General features: G+C 47.8%; 1 protein-coding gene across 4 annotated transcripts in view; it reads right to left on the reverse strand.

The window, feature by feature from the left end:
* The window catches only part of TMEM255A (transmembrane protein 255A), a gene marked incomplete at both ends in the record, with an annotated part of 44,618 nt that overhangs the window by 724 nt on the left and 22,326 nt on the right, over positions 1 to 21,568 (reverse strand). For 2 of the 4 annotated variants that reach the window (XM_079728291.1, XM_079728290.1), the window contains 4 exons: positions 6,048 to 6,191; positions 12,642 to 12,804; positions 19,802 to 19,890; positions 20,299 to 20,370. In XM_079728291.1, coding sequence (XP_079584417.1) covers positions 6,048 to 6,191; positions 12,642 to 12,804; positions 19,802 to 19,890; positions 20,299 to 20,370 — 468 coding nt within the window. The remainder of the gene's footprint in view (positions 1 to 6,047; positions 6,192 to 12,641; positions 12,805 to 19,801; positions 19,891 to 20,298; positions 20,371 to 21,568) is intronic. The other 2 variants (XM_079728292.1, XM_079728293.1) reach the window with 2 other exon arrangements.

Below are 21,568 nucleotides of genomic sequence, written 5' to 3' on the forward strand. Positions count from 1 at the left end.
CCAACAATTTCTATTTCATCTTAACTGTGGCCCACCACCCCAAAGTGCAGGGTATGTTGGAGGGCAAAGAGGAACAAAGGCGTGGAGGTGAGAATCACAAAGAGTGAGGAGTGATCTACCTGGTTGCAGGGACACTGAGGACTCTTACTTTGTGTTGTCTAACTTTTGTAGTCTTTGGGAAGGGAGCAAGATATGGGTTAAAAAAAATACCCAGTGAATTGGCGTGTTAGGAGTCATCTGCCACTTCTCTTTCCCTGGTCCATGTATACCCTTGACCCTAATGATTTTCCTGCTCAAGGAGAGTTGGCCTGTTTTGTTCACTGCTCTCTCTCCCAGAACTCACAACAGTGCTTGACAAGTAGGAGGTACTCTAACTTCAGGAGCATAGAAGATGAACTTGGCATGTTTGTTTCAAAAATAAAATCTGTTTTCAAAGACTACGGTCACATCTTGTGGGTACCGTTGCCTTGCTCCAGTGGTGGAGCATGGCTGAGGCCTGAAGGCTGGAGGGGTCTATAGGGATGGCAAGAGGCAGGAGGCCAGTTTTAGGCTCTCAGGAAGAGCAAACGTAAGCCAACGAACGGGGCTGTAGAACTGCAATTTTCTGTTGTGCCTTAGCTCTAGGAGGAACTGCTATATTAAAAAAAAAAACACATCAAAAAATTTCTCAAGAGTTCAAGTGCTGTCTGGGGAGGTCAATGCCTTTTCTTTGTTCTGCTGGCTGGAGTCTAAGTAGATCATGTCATTTTCAGGCCTAGAGCAATCTAGAGTTAGCCTTGCCATGAGGTATCTGGAGCCTGAGACCAGTTGGCTGATTGTCCTTATCACCAGTCCTGACCTCTGCACTCCTTAGGAAGGGTTGTCCTGCTTTCTAGGTCTTGCTTGAGACACTGAAATCTCCATCTCCCCCCACATAATGTCAGGACTGAGAAGAGGCCGTAGCAGCCAACATCCCCTCCTTCCCCATCACATCCATCCTTTCGATCTGAGAGAAGGAATGACAGGGTCATAGAAAGCCTTTAAAGACAAAAGAACTTGAGGCAGTGGACTCGAGACAAGCCAGATTCCTTCCCCAAATCTCAAAATTTCTCCTCCCTCCAGGAGGAGATATGCTTTCTAAGACACTGGAATCGTGATTTCCTAGTTTTCCACTCCGCACTGCACAACTCTCTCCTCTCTCCCTCCTCTTCTGTTGCTTTCCTCAACTAAGAACGCTGTCCTCTTAAACCAGAGAGGAGAGCAAAAACCCACCAGGGACAAGATCTCTGTGGCCGGGGATGTGCCACTCTGCCCTTCTAAATCCCGTTCCAGGACAGTGAGAGCCAGGAGGCCAGTTCTCTGTGGCCCAGCCACAGAAGGGAGGGGCAAGTTTCTGAAGGTGGAGCTAAAGGCCGTTCCGTCCTGAGAGGCAGTAAAAGGCTGCCGTGGGTAGCAGCTGCTGTGGGTGGCAGTTGTACACTTTGATAATAAGAGGGGGTGGTACAACGGCCTTGGGTTTTCACTTCTCAGTTTCATGTTTGGGAAAGTATTAAGGGGGAAGGGGGTGGGATGCTTCTCACTTCCCTTTGAGGATGCTGGGAGTCATAGGGATAAACTCGAAGGGCTCCTGGCAGAGCTAGGGAGCTAACTGGCTGCAGTCCACACACACCCTTGGGATTTGTTGCGCGCAGGGCGGGGGGGGTCGCCCACCGTACCAGTGCATAGTTTCCTAGCAACAGGCAGGCACCTTGGGAAAGATCTGGCTTTGTTGCAGCTGGGGAGCTGGCCTGGTGCATTTTGGTTCCTGCCTAAGAGTCGACTTGACTAGGGACAGGCAGCTCAGAAGAACAGAGCTTTGAATCCTTTCGCACCACAAAGCATGAAAAGCATGAAAAGCATCTAAATAGCCTACTGCTGGGCCTGGTCAGCTCGAGCTTCCCGAGCTGCTGCTTAGAAGCTCGGGTGGCCTAGGGCGGTGGAGCTACAGAGGAGGGAGCGGGCTCTCTCTCCCGCCTTAGCCTGCCCCTCCCTGCCCCACGCAGACCCACACTCCGCAAGACCCTTGTGCATTTCTGTCACGTGTGCGTCTCTCTTCAGAAGCACTGGGAGGCAGTGACTCCAAAAAGAGCCCCGGAACTGGCCGGGTGATAAAGGGTACTAGCAAAAGATGCTGTGTCCCAAGGGTGAAATCCAGGGTCTCTTGGTTCTTTGCATTCCCCCTCTGTTTCTGACCCAGAAAGCAAAGCCAGGGGAGACGGAGAGAAGAGTGGAGGAAAGGAAGAGGAAGAAAAAGGGAGGGATCAGAAACAAGAGAAAGGAGGAGAGGCAAGGAGAACCTCAGCAGGAGAGGGGAAATAAAAAGTTGAGTGGCGGCAGCAGCGGCGGCCTCCTAAGGCTCTCAGCAACCTGCGCCATCTACCGCCTCCCCCCGGACTAGCGCGACCCTCTCATTCAAGGGGCCCGATTTATAATGGGTCCTGTTCAGTGGCTACGACGAAACCTAGCGTACCTTCATGTGATTTAATAAAGAGCATAAACAGAGGTGCTCGCATTTTGCAGAGGCTTTTGTTTTAAGCTAAACTTGGCGATTCACCAAATGGCTAGAGTGAAATAGGGGGTCTGGCCCAGCAGGCCAGACTGGGGAGTATGGCTGGAAGCTTTAAGGGATTTACCCCAAAGCTACACTGGGTTGAATTTCCCAGCAGAAGTAGAAACGGATGCTTTATACCCTACAGGATATGGACTACTTGGCCATGGGGAAATGAGTGCAAGGGGCAAGAGAAGTGAGCGCTGGGGAGGTGAGCAAGAAGGCACCAGCAGTCTTGGCTTCTAAGCTTGGACTCCTTGGAGTCCAACATTTGCAAGAGTCACAACATCCTCAGGGCCAGCTGACCAGACCCACGTCCTCGCTCCCATCTGACCACAAGAAATGTTTTCCAAGCTTCCTGACTGGACAGCTACCCAATGAGAGCATGACTTTGAGGGGTGAAAACAAAACCCTATAAATCTCCTCTTCCTTCTATCAGCCTTGGGATAAAAAGGAAAGAGAAGTGTTCAAAGGCAAAGTGACATAAATAGTCCTATTTGGAAATGACCAGAATGGGGAAGTCATTCAGGAAAAAGTCTAGAAAGGTCAGTTTTCCTGCTATGATTTGGGCCCTTTTACAATCTGAGATGAGACTAAGGGAGCTCTGGCTTTTTTTTTTTTTTTTTTTTTTTTTGGTAGGTCTGTGCTTCTGGTGGTTTTATTGTCAGAGGTGGTGTGCGTTTTGCTGACTGCTTTCTATTTATCTGGGAACATAACAGATGTTCCTTCATCCTCTTGGCTTTCTTGGGGAAAGACTGGTATTTCCTCCGATGAAACAATAAGGGAATGGAACTTGGTGAACAAAAGAAAGCTCCACTCAAATACTAAACTGAAATACTTTGTAAGTTCTAGAAGGAAACAAATCACTTAAAAACATACACCTTAAAACCCATAAATTTATAAAATCTCCAAAAAGGAAATACAAAAGACGGCTTGAACCTACAGAAAGAACCGGGAGAGGTATAAGAAGTGCCCCAGCAGTCCTTGGAGTGGGGAGCAATTTAATAACATAATAAGAGAAAGTAAAGGGAATTCCCTGGTGGTCCAGTGGTTACGACTCTGCACTTTCACTGCCAAGGGTGCGGGTTCAATCCCTGGTCAGGGAACTAAGATTCCACGAGCTGCATGGCACAGCCAAATGGAAAAAAGAGAGAGAGAGAGTAAAGAGACCCTTTCTGAGTCATGATTAGGAAGCCCATAATTTAAACCAGTAGAATGTGTAACTATCCTAAAATTAACTGGGGAAAAGATCAGTGCTATACTCAGACTTACAGCTTCTCCAAAGAATCCCTCAAGCCAATCTCTGGCATCAGACAGACCTGGATACATATTCTTGTCCTCCACTTACCATCTCTGTGACTGTGGAGAGGTTACTTACTTCCTCCATGACTCAGTCATCTCAACTTAAAAATGGCAATGACGGGAGTATTTCCCTCAAACGACAAAAATGAGATGATATCTGTAAAGCACTTAGCACAATGCTTGGTACATAGTAGGTTCTCACTGAATAGGAGCTGTCATTAAAAAGCAGAGGCTTCCACAAATCCCTGAAGTGCCTGCTTTGAGCCCACGGAGTAGGTTTGGGTTAGGTGGCTAGATTTGGATCCCTTCTCTGAGTTAGGTACCCTGAGTTAGGTACCCTGTGTCTGGGTTTCCATAGCACTCTGAGTAATAGTCTACTTACTGTTTTGTCCCCACTGCTGTCCCCCAACCAGTCCCCTTCAGGTTCCTAGACTGGTCTCTTAATGCAGGGCCTATGTCTCATTCAATCTCTACATCCATAGCTCCTGGCACAGTTCCTGGCACATGGGAACACAGAGTCAACATTGACTGAACTGAAACCAACAGCCTGGGCCACCACTGGCATTGGCAATCTTGTTTTCATGCCTGGGGTAGTGTTTGAATGAGGAATGATGGACAGAGAGATGGCTCCATCCCCTAAACAGGGGCTTCCTATCTCAGAGTTTGCAGCAGCCATCACCAAGGAAGTTATTGTTACTACTTCAGGGGTTCGTTATAAAGTGAAAAGTCCTAAAATCGATATAGTCAATATAATTTACTTCGATATAAAAAATGGAAGCAGCCTCTTGGGAGCCATGCGTGGCCCCTCTGTCCCAGGATGAGTTTTTATTATGGGCGTCCCCAAAGAATGGTGACCATCCTGTGCTAGGTTCAACATCCCTGCATTCTTTTAAAGGATTCCTTTGCCTCTGTCACTACTGCAATTATCTATGCCCTTTTAGAACATATTTGTGTTTTCTGGTCTATATTACCTGTTTGGGGAACAAGTTCCCTGAGTTGTCTACCTGTGAATACAGTAGGCTTTAAAACAAGTTCTAACATCTTTTCCCAAGCTTTAATGGATGCCTCCTTGTGCTGGTGCTGTATTTTATGACAGCAAACAAATCCATCTTCACACTATAGATACGTATTCCTATTGCCATATAGAGTCCTAGACCTCCCCGTACAGTATGTAAACCAAACCAAAGTACACTTTATTTAACTAAATAGGGGGTTTTTCAGTTTCAATTATTTTGTTAATCTGAAGTGGAAATTAGTTTGCCCAAGGGCTCTGTTTTTCTAAACTGGCTGGTTAATTGGGACCACCCCCAAACAGTCATGCTTTTATGTCCCCTTGGAGCATTCAGGGCTCTTGGTCAATAGAAGTAAATTCATTATGAGCTTCCCTCCTTTCAAAGGCATTTCCTTGGTCCCCAAATTTTGAATTAACCAGATTCGAGTGTAATCCCATCCTTCTGTGGTCCAGGGTTTAGGGTCACTGTAAATGCCTAAAAGACTGTTTCGTTTGTTTTCCTGAAGTGTCTAGTTCAGTGCTCTGCATACAATGAATTCCTTTTAATTAAGTGCCTTTTGGGTTCTGTTCTTCTGTGCTAGTCTTAGCTCAAAAGGAAAATGGGAAAAGGCAAACTTGGTAACACTTATTTCTGACCCACGTGATAACAAGGCAAAAAAGGGGAGGAGGGTGTTATAAAAAATATTTGCTCTGTAGAGTCCCAGTTAGGAAGTCTGGAGAAAAAGAAGGGACTTCTTCCTCATTACAGATTTGATTCAAACCCGTGTGTGGCTCAGAATGCCCTTGTCCTAAGGAGGAAGGCTCTCCCAGTGGCAGAGAAATGGAAAAGGCCATTGTTGGACAGGGGTCCGTGGTGACATACTCATGAGTACCTCGGTGTAGGTCAAGGCAACTTGGGACACCCGGATCCTATCTCCTCTCCCCTTTTCTTCCCTCCTTCTGTTTCTTCTCCTCTTGTGTCTTTCCCACCCTCCCCATCTCTCCCATCATTGCCTGCCTGTGCAGTCCTTAAGCTAGTCACTGGTACCCACAGGCTGCTAAAGGCCCTCAGGGATACAGAGCCTGGCTACGTCATATATATTAGGAAGGGTCCATAATTAAGGAGAGAACGAGACAGCATGAGCGAGAGCAAGGATAATGGAGAGTTCTTTTTCTCTCAAAACATACCTGAAAGTCATAAGCAGAATAAGGTGGCAGGTGAGGAGGGCTATGGTAGTAGGTATTATAGGATGCCACTTGAGGACGAGCGTAGTAAGAAACAGTCGGATGGGCATTTTCAACAGAACAGTTCAGTGCTGGGAGAGCTGGGTTCTGCAGAAAAACATAAATTAGAAACAACATAAACGTTCATCACTAGGAGAATGGCTAAATAAACCATGGTACATTCGTACTAGAGAATACTATGGAGCTATTGATAAACAATGATGTGCACCTATATTTAGTGACAGGGAAGTTGTCCAGGATATATTGTTAAATTAAAAAAACAAAAACAAGCTATTGGCAGAACTATGGAGACAATAAAAAGATTAGTGGTTGCCAGGGGTTGGGGTTGGGGAGAGGGATGAATAGGCAGAGCCCAGAGTATTTTTAGGACAGTGAAACTACTGTTTGCCACCATAGTGATGGATACATGTCATTATACATTTGTCCAAACCCATAGAATTACAACATCAAGAGTGAACCCTGGGGCTTCCCTGGTGGCGCAGTGGTTAAGAATCCACCTGTCAATGCAGGGTACACGGGTTCGAGCCCTGGTCCGGGAAGATGCCACATGCCATGGAGCAACGAAGCCTGCGCGCCACAACTACTGAAGCCCGGGCGCCTAGAGCCCGTGCTCCACAACAAGAGAAGCCACCACAATGAGAAGCCCACGCACTGCAATGAAGAGGAGCCCCCGCTCGCCGCAACTAGAGAAAGCCCGCGTGCAGCAACGAAGACCCAAGGCAGCCAAAAATAAATAAATAAATAAATTTATAGGAAAAAAAAAAACAGTGAACTCTAAGGTAAACTATGAACTTTGGGTGATTCTGATGTGGCGATATAGCTTCATCCTTGGTAACAAATGCACCCCTCTGGTGGGGGCTGTGGGTAATGAGGGAGGCCGCGCATGTGTGGGGAAGGGGTACATGGGAAATCTCTCTATCTTCCTCTCAATTTTGCTGTGAACCTAAAACTGCTCTAAAAAAATAAAATCTTTTTTAAAAGCCACCATGTTACATTAATGTAGCATAATGCCAGTTTATGTAAAAAATAAAGACTCAGTTATACACATATGTGTGTTTGTCAATGAAATTAATCTGGAAAGATACACAACAGACTGTTAACTATGTTTATCTCTGGGGAGGGCAGCAGTACTAGGAAGTAAATGGGGACTCTTCACTTTCAATTATATAGCCAAGGTTTTCACAACTAATATGTATTACTTGTGTCATTTCCCCACAACTTATTATTTTGAAAAATTCAAACCTATAGAAAAGTTGAAATCATTTGTATGATTTTCAAAAACAAAAAAGAAAAAGAAGAAACTGAGACCCCAAATACAAAATGTCAAACGGACAAGGCTATTGCTATTGCTGTGACAGAAATGTGATCAATCACAAAGGGTTTATAAAAGTTGTAAGGATTCTTGCAGATTCCACCCCCACTTTTTGGGAAAACAAAGCAATGCAGAAAGAACGCTGGCCTCTCCCGTTGCGGAGCACAGGCTCCGGATGCGCAGGCTCAGCGGCCATGGCTCACGGGCCCAGCTGCTCCGCGGCATGTGGGATCTTCCCGGACTGGGGCACGAACCCGTGTCCCCTGCATCGACAGGCGGACTCTCAACCACTGTGCCACCAGGGAAGCCCTAAAGCTAATCTTATCCAGGATGGGGTTGCAGATTTCAACAAGGCCAAAACACTGCTCAAGGAAGCCCCCACCGCTCATTAGTTCCCAAGCAGGACTGTGCTCTGTACCTTATGGGTCAAGGTGTGGGTAAATGTTCTTTCCATCATCCATGTCATTGACACCCCTCCATTCATGTGGATAATCGACAGCTGTCTGTAAAATCAACGTGTCTTGTTTCTGGTATGTATCTACTTTGCATTAACGGAGAGCAGAAGCTTCCTCTCAAGTGATGAAAATGTGTGGGCAGGCTTTGGCAATGTCACAGGCAACCATGGTGGGATGTTGGCAGAGGAAACTCCCTTATAGCAAGTTTCAACACAGTCTGTTGCTCTCTTCCTTGGAGTGGGTTACTGTTTACATCTCTAGGAGGTTTGAAGAGCTACAAGCCTCAGTCATTATGATGCGCCTCACAGACAACCAGAGAAATGTTTCTCAGCCTCTCTCTTGTGTGGGAGAGAACTTAGATCTTGACCATTCCAAGGGCTGGCTCGCGTTACAGAAGAGTGCTCAGAAATGCCCTTACCTCTCCACAAGGATTCCAAAAAGAAATGTCATCCCTGAGGAAGTCCGAGAAACCATGTTCCGTTGGCCTTGTGTCAGTTAAAAACACACCCTCCAGCTCTTGCAAAACGAAACCAGTTCTTCTATGCAAATAAACTAAGCCTAACCATAGAGAAGCAATCATGCAATGTAAACTCTATCTAGAAAAGGTTTTGTGTGTGCAGCGAGGCTGGGGGTCCAGGATAATCTTTGAAAGGAAGTTGACTATTATAGAGAAAGAAACACAGGAGGAAGATTAAATAAGCACAAGAAAGCCACAGAAGAGAAGTGTAGAGGGCAGAGAGAAAATGGACAGGGCATCGAGAGAGGTTGAGGGAGTGAAGGGGGGTGAAGTCAGGAGTCAGGCAGGGGAGAAGCAAAAGGGATGGCCCCAAATAATGGTCTGCTTATGGTTGTTGTTTTTTTAATATTTATTTGTTTTGGCTGCTCCTGGTCTTAGTTGAGGCATGCAGGATCCCTTGTTGCGGCATGCGGGATCTTTACTTGCGGCAAGTGGGCTTCTTAGTTGCAGCATGCATGTGGGATCTAGTTCCCTGACCAGGGATCGAACCCGGGCCCCCTGTATTGGGAGCATGGAGTCTTACCCACTAGACAACCAGGGAAGTCCCATGGTCTGGTTATGTTTTAAATCAGTAATTGTGATTTTCCAATAAATCTGGGCTCCATCTCTACTTGTGTGTACATATTGGAGTGTGTGTATTTCTGTACCAATAATTCTGGGGCTTAAGTTATGAGACCCCCATTTTTGACCAGTAGCATTCTGAGCTCCAGTGAAACAAACAGTTACTAGGTAGCACAGGAAATGGTCAAAGCCGTCTCTCCTGGACAACACTGAGTCTCTTCTGAGACAACAATGGCAGACTTTGGACAGAAGGCCGCTTTGACTTCTCCCCACTTTACTCTAAACCAGAGACACCAAGTAGGAGAAAATGGCAAGATATCATCACCTTTTAAAGATTCACCTCAAATTCTTATATCTTTGGGCAGCAAACACTTTGGTCATCAAACATTTGTTCAAGACCCTTTTCACCAAGCCCCTCTGGTCAGGGAAAGAAGACGTCTTTTTTCCTTTCAGGTTCCCACAACTCTGGAAACGATGCTCCGAGCTGATCTCTTTGAAGGCTGCCAGCTCACAGCTTTTGGCTCCTGGCCTCACTCCTCAGGAATGCCCTTCATCAGCCAGCACCCTTGGGCCTCCCTGCAGCCCCCAAGGCATTCTACTCAAGGTGGAGTCACGCCAAGAGTCACCAAGCACATTTGGACCCAGGCTGAGGATTTTATGTAGGCCTACCTGGTTGATGTTCCAGGATTTTCCACACCATGCCTCATTTTAATAAAGTGATCGAAACAATGGTTCCTCCTCGGTACTCCCATCTTATAACTCCCGCTTGTTCTCTCCCGTCATGAATCAAATCTCCTGCCCCTGCTCTTTGCCTTCATCTTTCGTTTTCCCCACTGGCCCTTGATTGGGTTCCCAGGCCTGGCATTTGATGACGCTCAGGTCTTCCCTTGCTCTCCTCCTTTCCTCTCAGAGAAGCTCCCAACAGTTGGGAACAACTTGCTTTAAATTTTATTGTTTTAATTTTTTGCGGTACGCGGGCCTCTCACTGTTGTGGCCTCTCCCACTGCAGAGCACAGGCTCCAGACACGCAGGCCCAGCGGCCATGGCTCACGGGCCCAGCCGCTCTGCAGCATGTGGGATCTTCCCGGACCGGGGCACGAACCCATGTCCCCTGCATCGGCAGGTGGACTCTCAACCACTACGCCACCAGGGAAGCCCTTACTTTTTTTAATGAAAGCAACTAAACAAAGGAGGTAATATCTATTAAAACACTTGTAAAACCAGAAAGGGTTCCACTCCCAGCTCTGCTATTTAGCCCTGGGCAGGTAACTTGACCTCTGTTGGCCTGTTTCCTCATCTGTTAATGGGGGGAGTAATATTTACTTCACGAGGTACTAGTGGTGGTGAGAAGCGGAGAAAGAAATTGTACAAAAGCCCTTTATGGAGAGTAAAGGGGCCATTACTGGCACCTCTCAGGACAGACAGTCAACAAACCCCTATTCCCCTAGAGATCAAGGTCACAGTGAAATTAACAGTGCAGACTGTACACCTGAAACTAATATGCTATTGTAAGTCAACTATGCTTCAACAATTAAAAAGAGTTCAGAAATAAACCTAAGCGTCAATGGTCAACTGAGTTTTGACAAGAGTCCTTGCAGGAGCCCCGCAGAGCCTACCAAGCGGCTGCCAGCCACTCCATTTGTACATCAGGGCGCTCGGCTGTCCATGTCCGAGACCTCGACGGATAATTCAGAGAAGCCTGAACACTCATCCTGATGTCCCATCTCAACTCGCCAGCCCCAACCAGAAGCTTCTCTTCCAGCCAGAGCGGCTCAGATTCTACACAAGGCCTCTGCTTTCACCTGCCCCCTGGGGACAGTCTCCAAGAACAAAGGGCATTCTTTTCTCCAAAGCAGCTCCAACCCAGAAACAGCTTTTCTGAAGCTTTCTCACCCCAGTGCTCCATCAGGCCCAAACTTACAGGACAGCCTTCTCCATCCAAGGGGCCCCCCTACCTTGAGGCTTCCCCCGAGCTTGGGCTTTCCCGAGTGGGAGGAGGGGCCCGGGAATGAGAAATGCGTGTATGAGAGAGGGAGGGGAAAAAAGAGAAGGACAGTCGGGCTGGGCAGGAGCAGGGTCACCAGCGGGAACACTCAATACTTCCAGTTAGCCCGGTTCTACTGGGGACTTGGTGCCCAAAACTGCAGTTTTTTCTCTTCCCTGGTCCTACCACACCTTTCACTTTCCATTACTCATCCTTTAGACAGTCCAGGGCCAAACTACAAACTGCCTTTCAGCTTCCTGTTCCTCAGTGACCCCCCAAATGGGACAGAAACAGCCAAAGGCCTAGGGGTTATCTGCCTCATTTCTGGGGTCAAAGGAAAACCCTTTTTAGGCACAAAATAATTCCCTAGACATGGGTGGGACATTTCTTTAAAGCAGCCATACTCAACCATGGCCACAGTTGGAGTCACCTGGGGGGCTTTTAATAAAGTATTGATGCCTGGGCTTCAATTTAGACCAATCAAATTGGCATCTCTGGAGGAGCAGTCTGGGCAGCCAGAGTTTTTAGAGCACCTCAGGTGATTCCATTCTAATCTGAAGCCAGGCTGAGAACCATAGCTCTAAAGCTATTATCTCCATTATTAGAGATCAAGGTTTATTAAATAAGCAAATGCTTTGAAATGCTTTAAAAGCAAAAGAAGGAAGGACCCCACTATTATGGAGCACCTACTGGGCGCTGAGTCCTGGGGTGCCTTTGCAGACATAACACATGAATATGGAAAAGAGTTGAAAGGGAGCACAGGGGACGCAGGGAGACTGAGAGTGAGGTTAAGGTTGAGGACAAGACCTGAGCAGCAGTTTAGCCTAGAGCTGGGCCTTCACATGCAGAAAGAGTCCCCAGGCTCTTTCTTTCTGGAGAAACTCCAGGAGGAAATTCCTGGGGAGGGGGAGAGGAGCAGTAGTCTTACCTGTAGCTAAAAACGTCTTTGCTTCCAGCTCTCCCAAAGTCTGTTAATGGAAATACCATCCAAAAAGGTTTCTACTAAAAGTGTGTGTGGGGGGGGTGGGGGTGTGGGGGGGGTGGGGGGGTGGGGGGGCTTCCCTGGTGGCGCAGTGGTTGAGAGTCCGCCTGCCGATGCAGGGGACACGGGTTCGTGCCCCGGTCCGGGAAGACCCCACATGCCGCGGAGCGCCTGGGCCCGTGAGCCGTGGCCGCTGAGCCTGCGCGTCCGGAGCCTGTGCTCCGCAACGGGAGAGGCCACGACAGTGAGAGGCCCGCGTACCGCAAAAAAAAAAAAAAAAAAAAAAAAAAAAATTGGAGGGAGTGGGGGGCGGTAATTAAAGGCTATGTTTACATAACTAGCATGAGCCCCACCCGCCCCCAGAATGTGCCTCAAAAACACAGGCAACTCATGTTAACAAGAAATGTCTGCAGGCTGATGGCATCATCTGGCTCCTTCGACTCGAGCTGTTTGAAACCAGCTACATTCTTTTTTTGGCCCCACCGCATGGCATGTGGGACCTTAGTTCCCCGACCAGGGATCGAGCCCGGGCCCCCTGCAGTGGAAACACGAAGTCCTAACCACTGGACCGCCAGGGAAGTTCGAAAGGCAGCTACATTCTTGAACCAACGGTTTCTGTTCCTCCCTTCAAAGCGTGGGTCCCCATTGCCCCCAACCGCCTAGCCTCGCCCCAGCCCTGACAGGAGGAGGGGCCTCTGTGGGATGGGAAGTCACTTCCTTCCTTACCATGTCCTTAAAGCCCCCCAGGACAGCGGCAGTGATGATGCCCAGGAAGAGGCCGACGATGTTGAGGATGGTGGCGGACCAGAGCAGGTGGTAGAGGTGGATGATATCCTGGCAGCTGCTGACGTCAATGTACTCATAGTAGCCACCGGTGATCTCCACCCGGCTGGACGGGGAGAAGCACATCCAGTCAGTCTCCAGGGAGCAGGCTGTCCCTCTAGGGCTTTGGCTACCATGCGGCTCAGTGAAAAGACAGGTGGGCAGGTAGGGAGCTATCGTAAGGGACATCGTAGCCAACAATGCACTCGGGGAGCAAGATACGATAATCAATCAAAGTGTGACTACCGTTTATCCCCAGAAACCCTCCTACCTGCCAGAGAAACACTTGTTACCATCAGCTAACGCTAATCCTAGATGGCAATTATTGACACCTGCTATGTGCCTGGCAGGGGGCTAAGCATTTTACAGACATGAATTCATTACATCTGTGCTAATATGGCGGCTTCTAGTCAACAGGTGACTATTAAAATTAAGTAAAAAATTCAGTTCTTCAGTCTCACGAGGCACATGTTAAGTGCTCAGCAGCCACACTTTTAAGGGCCACACTAGTGGCTGGTTACTGTACTGGACAGAGCAGATTACAGCATTTCCATCATCGCAGAAAGTTCTATTAGGCTGTGCTGCAAATCCTTACAATATTGTATGAGGTAAGTACTACCACCATTCCCGTTTCACAGATGAAGAAACTGGAGCACAGAGAGGTTAGGAATTTCCTCAAGTCGTAAGCGGTAGAGCTGGGATCTGAATTCAGGCTTCAAAGATTTCAGTGTTTCCTCTCTCAAAACAAAACAAAACACCAACAAACAAAAAACAGCATTCCAATAAAGTACTAAAGCTGAGTTCCTGCACAAAATCTGAATATCACCTCCTCAGAGAGGCCTTCCCTGACCACTCTGTCCAAAGACATCCCCACCCCCACCCAGCCTGGTCACTCTCTAGCCCACTACTTGCCATGAACTGAATTGTGTTCCCTTCCGAAATTCATATATTGAAGCCCTAACTCCCAAGGTGACTGTATTTGGAGAAGGGCTCTTAGGAGGTAATTAAGGTTAGATGAGATCATAAGGGTGGGGCCCTAATCTGATAGGATTGGTGGCTTTACAAAAAGAGGAAGAGAGAACTCTCCACACGCATGCACACACTGAGGAAAGACCACGTGAGGACACAACAAGAAGGTGGCCATCAGCAAGCCAGGAAGAGAGCCCTCACCAGAACCTGACAATGCTGGTGCCTGATCTCGGACTTCCAGCCTCCAGAATTATGAGAAAATAAAGATTTGTTGTTCAAGCCAACCAGTCTATGGTATTTTGTTATGGCAGCCCAAGCTAATTTCCCTTCCCTAAATCCTCTGCAGCACTTCTTACTAATGTGTGTGCTTCATTACTGTCTGTCTCCCTAACTTGAATGTGAGCTCCATGAGGGTAGGGACTTGGTTTGTTTTGTTCATTGCTGTGCTGGACACATAGTTGGTGCTACATAAATACTGGCTAAATCAATTAAATGGAAGCTCCTGTCTTCCTGGATGTTTCAAACTAGTTTACAACTTGGCCACTGGAATCAATAATGAATCTTAAACACTGTGATTCTTACAATTAAACTTAGAACCAAACCCCCTGGCATCAGGATAGTTATGTGTGACTCCCCTGCTATAAGAATATAGAAAATGAAAAAGAAAAAAAAATTAAACATTAACCTCCAAAATGAATCAGGGAGAGATTATTCACAGAAGACTTTTAAACTTTACAGATGAATTATCTTAGAATTCTTTAAAACCAGTGCTTCTTTAAGGAATTGAAATCAGTGTGGTTACAGGACAGCCTGCGTCAAAATCTGTGTTTGTGTGTCTATGTGCCTGCCTGTGTCACTGTGTTATTTGTGTGTGCCTGTGGGAGTCTCTGTGTATCTGTGTGTGTGTGCATGCATCTTTGAGAAAGAGATGGTTAAACATGCAGATTCTGAGGCCCAGCCACAGTCCTACTAAATCTGGCAGAATCTCTTGGGGTGAGGCTCTGGAATCTGTGTTAATGAGCTCATTGATATTTGAGACCTGCTGTTTTAAATAGTAAGCTTCCATAGTGGAATTTTAACGGTGTTTCAATTCATCAGAATTTGAGCTAGATTTCAGGTTTTTCAGGAACATAGCTGAACACCACCTGGAAGCATACACTGAGTGTCTCCTATTAGCTGGCATGGTACTCGAGCCTGGGGATGGGGCAGGGAGGATACACAGATTACTTACTGCTCAAAAAGGCACCGCTGTACAAGGACTCTCCCCTGAAAAAGGCAGGCCTGTGTATAAGGGCGAGTGTGGGGTTGTAGGGGTGCAGGGGAGGCTTGAGAATCAGCTTCTGAACTTCTCCCCAGGTATCTTTGCTTATGTCCTAAAACACCGAGGGTGGGCTGGTAGCACATACAGATGGGTGGTACAGCAGAGCAGACTCTGGAATCAGCCTGCATTTGAAACCTGGCTCTGTCACTTATTTGCTGTCTGACCTTGAGCAACTTTCTTAACTTCTCTGAGCCCGGGGGATTTCATGAGCGAATGCACGGAAGCAGTACTCTAGCACATTGTAAGGGCCCCCCCCGCAAAACATGTAGCTGTGTTTTTTCCCTTTTAAGAGCCAGCCTCTGGCAAAATGATTCAAACCTCTGAATCGTGTTCTTAAAGGCAGTGACGCTTTAAAAGCACAGACCACAACATGGAGCTAGGTTAGTAGTTCATTTAAAAGTATTCACTAATTGTAGAGAATATATGTTTGGTTTCAGTTTGAGTGGGTTCAGCAGCTACTAAAATGTTTTTTTAACTGAACCATGAAGCAAAAGAACATTAATACTCGATCTGGTTCAGGGTTTAGCGAATTAATGTGGTTTGTTTCTGTTTGAGATTCACGATTCCATTTGGTTCAGTCTCTGGGCAGAGCTTCGTCTGATATTCCATCTTCTGGATTCTCACTGCTCCCACCCTCAAGCCTCCGTGACTGCAGGGCCCTCCTGCCAGACCCCATCACTGCCTGGTTCAGCTTCCTAACACATTTGTAAAACTAAGTCATTCATTTAATCAAAACCCTTCCCTGGCTCCCCATTACCTTCAGGAAAAAGTATCCCAATTCCTCAGTCTGTCATAATCCAACTCCAAAATGGAATCCACATTCCAGCCAGGCTGGAATCCTCAGAAGCACCAAACTGGCCATGCTGGGTACTTATTCCAGAACTTTGCTCAGATTTCTCCCCCTGCGTGGGAGGTACTGCCTTCTGTTCTCTGCCTGTCCTGATCTCTCCCGCTGCGCAAAGCTTCAACACACACTTCTCATTCTTCAAGGACTCCAGAGCCCATGCATTAGCTTTGCACCTGGACTCCCACAGCCTCAGTCTGTCCTTCTTAGTTTGACACGTTGCATAGGTCAATAATTCAGCTATTCATTTCATCTGATATTTACTGAGAGCCTACCCAGTGCTGAGTACCGTGCCGGGTGCTAAAGCTACAACCAAGGCCAAGGTGGACACGATGGCTCTGTCTAAATTCTAACCTCTGGAGGGCAAGGTCATCTCTTACACTTCTTTTGTGTCTCCCTCACTGCCTCCTAGCTGGGTGGTAGAAATGTTATGGGTCATCAATAGATACTTGGTGAATGAGTAACTGAGTTCAAAGACGGATCATTGCATTGATCATAAGATTGATTACCCAGTGCGGGCTTTTACCACCTTGCTCCCAACTTGCTGGGTGTGCCTGGAGAAACATAACCTCTCTGTGTTTCAGTCCCCATTCAACAGAGTAGGAGGCAACAGATCTTGGATAAAGCCAAAGGGCATCCTTCTGCTCTTCGATAAGGGCCTGGAACTATTCACCAACTCTTGGTGGACAGGCAGCAGCTACGGGCAGCCTCTGTGCACCTTTCTCTCACTGCGTGTATTCTGTGCATCAGTCTAAACCCCCCTCCCCATAATCCCCCTGGTAAATTGAGTTCCTTAAGGGCAAAATGTTATTTTAAGGATATCTATCCTTCTAGAACAGTCCCTGGCACACAGTAGGAGCTCAATAAAAGTTTGGCAAAGGGAGGAATGGATGAAAGTGAGCTATCATCTTTCATTTTATTCATCACCAGCTGCAGCAGTTCACAAACCACGCCCATTTCCTTTCGCTTCCTTTAGGTTACACACTGAAAACCAGTGATATTGACTTGACCTCTCCAAAGCTGAGTGAAGGCTGAAAGGCAGCTGCTGCAGAGCTGCGTCCTAGAGAAACCACCTTCCTGCACAGGGCGAAATGGAATCATCTATGTTTGGTATTAAAACCTCGCTGCCCCTGACGTCAAAGAAGGTCTGTGGCTTCGAGGGGACAGCAGAAACTCTGTTTCCGTAGCGCTGTACAAATGACTGCCTGATGTTTTTGTTCCCACTTTTTTTTTTCTTGGCCTCCTTTCCAGGAAATGGACTAGAGGAGCTGGCAATTGATTAAAAATAGGCTTTGTGCGAGGGAAAAAAATACACATTCGGCAAAATTAAAGTCTCCGAGCCTCAGAATGCTTGCAGCTAGCTATATTTAGGCCTGGAGATTAGGTCTCCTTCGAGCTGGCTGGAAAAAGTCTCGGGTCAAGGAAAACCTTCTCCTTCTATTGTAGGATCATCACCTCTTAAGTCTCGCGGCCTTGCTTTCTGACCGCATGGGACTGTTGCCTGATGAAAAGCTCAGTAAGTGCTTTTCTAGTGGCTTTGCCCTTGGAATCTCAACGCTACAGACCTGGGCAAGGCCTCGATCGCCGCCTGAGGCTGGTCCCCAGGCATCAGGTAGGTGAACGGCGTTTCCAGCTCAAAGGTTGTTAGGGGCAGTGTCCCCGTGAACCCTCTTAGTTGTCTGGTCCAATAGTTTATTTTCCTGGGGAAAAGGGTGTTCCTTTCTGATCCTTTTCAACACATGTCACTCCCTTGTCATCAGGTCTTTCATTCAAGCCTGGTCCTGTGCCGGGGCCTGAGGATAAAGATAAGATGAAGTTGTGTTCGCTGCCTTTAGGGAGCTCAGAGTTTAGCAGAGCTCCTCATAAAATTCCTTTAGGGCCTTGAAGACGATCCTGGCACGACTTGCTTTAAGAAAGTCAGTTATTATGAAGTTCAGATTGACAGGAAGATAAATTGGGCTTGAGTCTCCACTTTAAAAAAAATTCACCTAAGGGCTCAGCTAAATGGAATTTAAAGTAGGATTTAGTTTATTCAGACCTTTTTCAGAAACACACCTAAGTGTGGAGAGAAAGGTGTGCCCATAAGGAATCACTTCTCAGCCCTCTCAGCGGGCCTCCTCTCTCCTCCTGGGATCTCAGAACGGAAAGGGAAAGGAGAGGGGAGAGGAGAGCTGGCCAGAGGACAGGGTGTCAGAAGGAGGGAGGGGGTAAAAGCAGAGGGGAGGACTGAGCAGGGGGAGGGGCATGGACAAGGGGAGGCAAGAGGAAAGCTAGCAAACTAACCCCAATTCCCCTAGGACCTATTTTACATTCCTTTGATCATTTTTGGAAGGATGGGCTCAGGAAGTACAATTATAGCCAGCTCTCCATCACCGCTAAGGAGGGAAGTCCTTTACAAGTGTTAGTTATTATTACAACATGAATAATTGAATCTCCCAGATAATCCCCAAACCTCATTTGAGTCTTTAAGTTTCTCTTCCTCCACTGCCAAACCTTTTAACGAAATGAGACCGAAATGAGACCGGTGCTAGCAAAGAAAGTAAAAGGGCTGGCGTGAGTCCCCCTTCTCCTCCCCGCCCCCCCACTGCCTCTGGTCTGTCAGGTCTTTAATCCTCAAACCGGAGAAACTGGCGCCCCAAAACCATGAGTAGGGAGTGTGAGTGAGGAGGGGTGCGTCCAGCTGACCCCTTTGGACCTAGCTCCATCCGGGCCCCTTCTGCCAACTCCTCCCGCCCTTCCGCCCTCCCCCTCCTCAGCACCCCTGCACGGAGAGCTGAAAGAAAATACGTGCATGGCAGGCACTGGCTGACACACCCCGTACAGGGCCATTTACTTATGCTCTGCATCACCTGCTCACGCATTCCTGTCTATTCCACCTTCTAAATTGCTTTTAAAAGTACTCCTTGCTTCCCACCATCCCCAAACCAACTTAATCTAGGCTCCGTTCCCTTTGGCCTGGACTCTTGCAGTGGCCCCCTAGTAGCCTCCAGTCTCCAACCACTCAAATCCACCTTCCACGCTATACCCTTCAATGGCTCCCAGTTGCTCACAGGGTCAAGTCCAGAGGCATTCTTATGGCCAGTGAGCCCTCCATGATCTGACCTGTGACCAGCGCTCTGCCCTCACCTCCCCCACAACTTCTGGGAAGACCCTCCCCACCTCCACCCCACTTGGGTTTGTTTCCTAACTCCCTCCTTATCCTTTGAGTCTCAGCTCCCACATCTCCTCCTCCTTGACACGCCCCCCCTTTGCCCCCAGCGACTCTGACTTCCAGTCATTTGCATAGAGAGGGTCTCCTGTACATCCCCAGATCCGCACCACACTTCTCACACTAGACTGCAATCAATGGCTCACAGGTCGGTCATCCCTGCTAGTCTGCGAATTTCTCCGCAGGACTCTGTATTCCTGGCACCTAAATATGTCTTCAAAGAGAATAAATGATGTTTTAACAGTTGAAGGGCAGAGCGCCAGAGTGGTTGTAGCAGAACTAGCACCAAAATCTAAGTTCTGTGAGGGCAAGGAATTTTGTTTTGTTTGCTGCTGAATCTCTAGCATCTGGAACAGAGTCAGGCTATTTGTTGAATGTTGTTGAACTTGGACTTAGACAGAACTGAGTGTGAACCCTACCTCTGCCATTTTCGAACTCTGTGTCACCTTGAACTAGCTGTCTGTTTCCTCTGAGCCTCAGTCTTATCATCTGTAAAATGGGGATAATAATTCTACATACATCATAAGTAAGAATTAAATGAGATCAGATACTTGACAGCACCTAGCATGATGCCTGGCACAGAGAAGGCAGGTAATGCATGTCAGCTGAAATCCTTTGAAGACCAATGTTTTCTACTTCTCTGATCCCTGCTGTGCGCCCTTCCCCCACCCTAGCCCTGCTCGTGCCCACTGTGGTCAAACCATCAGGGGCTCGGCACTCACTTGCCGCAGTTGTAGAGGTCACAGCAGAAGCAGGTGTTGCCCCGGATGCGAGGTGTGCAGAATCCACGGCTGAGGTGAGGGCAGTTCACCTGGGGACACACCACAGTGAGGAGGTGAGCTGGCACTGGATGGGAGGCGGGACCCTCTGGGATTGGCACTGTGAGTTAGTGACTGATGGAGACGGTAAGGATGGCTGTGAAATGAACACACCAATGCATGGGCAGGATGGGGCTGGGCAGGTGGCTGGCTGAACTCGTGTGTGAGGCAAGTCACTGTGGAGCTGGGCTCACGTGCAGCCTCAGCCACAGCCCTCAGGGCCCCATCCCTGACGGGTGGAGATGGAGAGGAGGAAGGACGGATGGAAGGATGGACAGAAGAACAAATGGATGGTAGGAAATGAGGATACAAGGGGCGGGAAATCAGGGTATGGGGGAAAGGGGACCAGATGGGAAGGAAGACAGAGGGGCCATCACATGCACTCTGAAGTACAGTAGTACCTCTCGAGCTGCCTGGGTAAGGTTCCTCATAACCCTCGCGGAAGGAGAATTTTTGGTTGAGGAACTTATGACCTTATATAGGAAAAATAGGGTTAGGGGGACCAGGGTTACAAGTGAACCTATGGAAGTCATTATTAACATTTTTACAGTCACCAAGTTAACACAAGAATGAGAACACAATGAAATCCAGAGAATAGCAATGACATTTTACACATCTCGCGTTTGCAAAAAAAATGTAAAAATTAACTTCCATTTATCGTCTCTTATTTGTGAGAAATCTTCCAGGCTCTCCCCTGCCCCATATGGATGCAATGAAGTGCTTGTAAATTTGTTTCACTGTGTTATAGAGAATATTGGTGGTAAACGCGCACTTTTTTCTATATTGGGTCCTTCATCCAAAAGCTCGTGGCTTTCTGATAAGCTGTTGGCACATACATCTTTCTACTCCCTTCTAACCTGAGAATAGTTAGAAAAATGGTAAACTGGTGATTGGGGAAGGAAAATGGGGCAAGTGGATGGCACTGTTCACACTGTATGTTAGGGAAAACAGCTTCCCCTGAAGTTATGCAATGCAGTCACCATTTTATATCCACTTGCCAACTTTTTCTAACAGTCACAAGTTTACCATTTTTCTAACTATTCTCAGGGGCGGGGGGGCATTGACTTTCAGTTTGAAGTTAATAGAGAACCAAATGGTCCAGGTTGCTAGAAACACATGGTAGAGTTTTATATTAAAGGGCTCTCTGGATTGGAGAGAGGTGAATGTGAGCTGAAATGAAAGCTCTCCAAAAATGACCTGGAGCCGAGCTTCACCTCACCGCCCACTGCCTCTGCTTCTGTGTGAGGCAACAAGGAACCCAAGGAGAGCCATGCGGGGCAGGAGAGACACACCCTCACGTGTCCACTCAAGCATCAACAGACTGGCCTCCGGGCGTGTCATGACAGGGGCCAGGCCGCCAGCCCAGGCCTCCCCAGAGCCTCAAAGTGGACCAGGCTTCCCAGTGGCCCTCATTTGGCTTCCTGACCCCTCCCATATGTGGGACTCAGACTCTGCCTCCCCGGTCCAGGCCTGCTGCCTTGGTGGGGCTCCCACTTTTCTTCCAGCTGGACATCAAATCCAGGCAGCTGAACCATCACCCACAGACATAGGGGAGGGACCTACCCTGTGGCCTCTGTACTCTTCATCTGTCCCTCTCGGGATCAAAGCCACACACTGAGAGGCTGCCTGCTGGGGTCAGAGGGGCAGCCTGTGGCCACAGAACAAAGTAAA

Source organism: Hyperoodon ampullatus (genome assembly GCF_949752795.1).
Source record: "Hyperoodon ampullatus genome assembly, chromosome: X".
NCBI classification, from domain to species: domain Eukaryota; kingdom Metazoa; phylum Chordata; class Mammalia; order Artiodactyla; family Ziphiidae; genus Hyperoodon; species Hyperoodon ampullatus.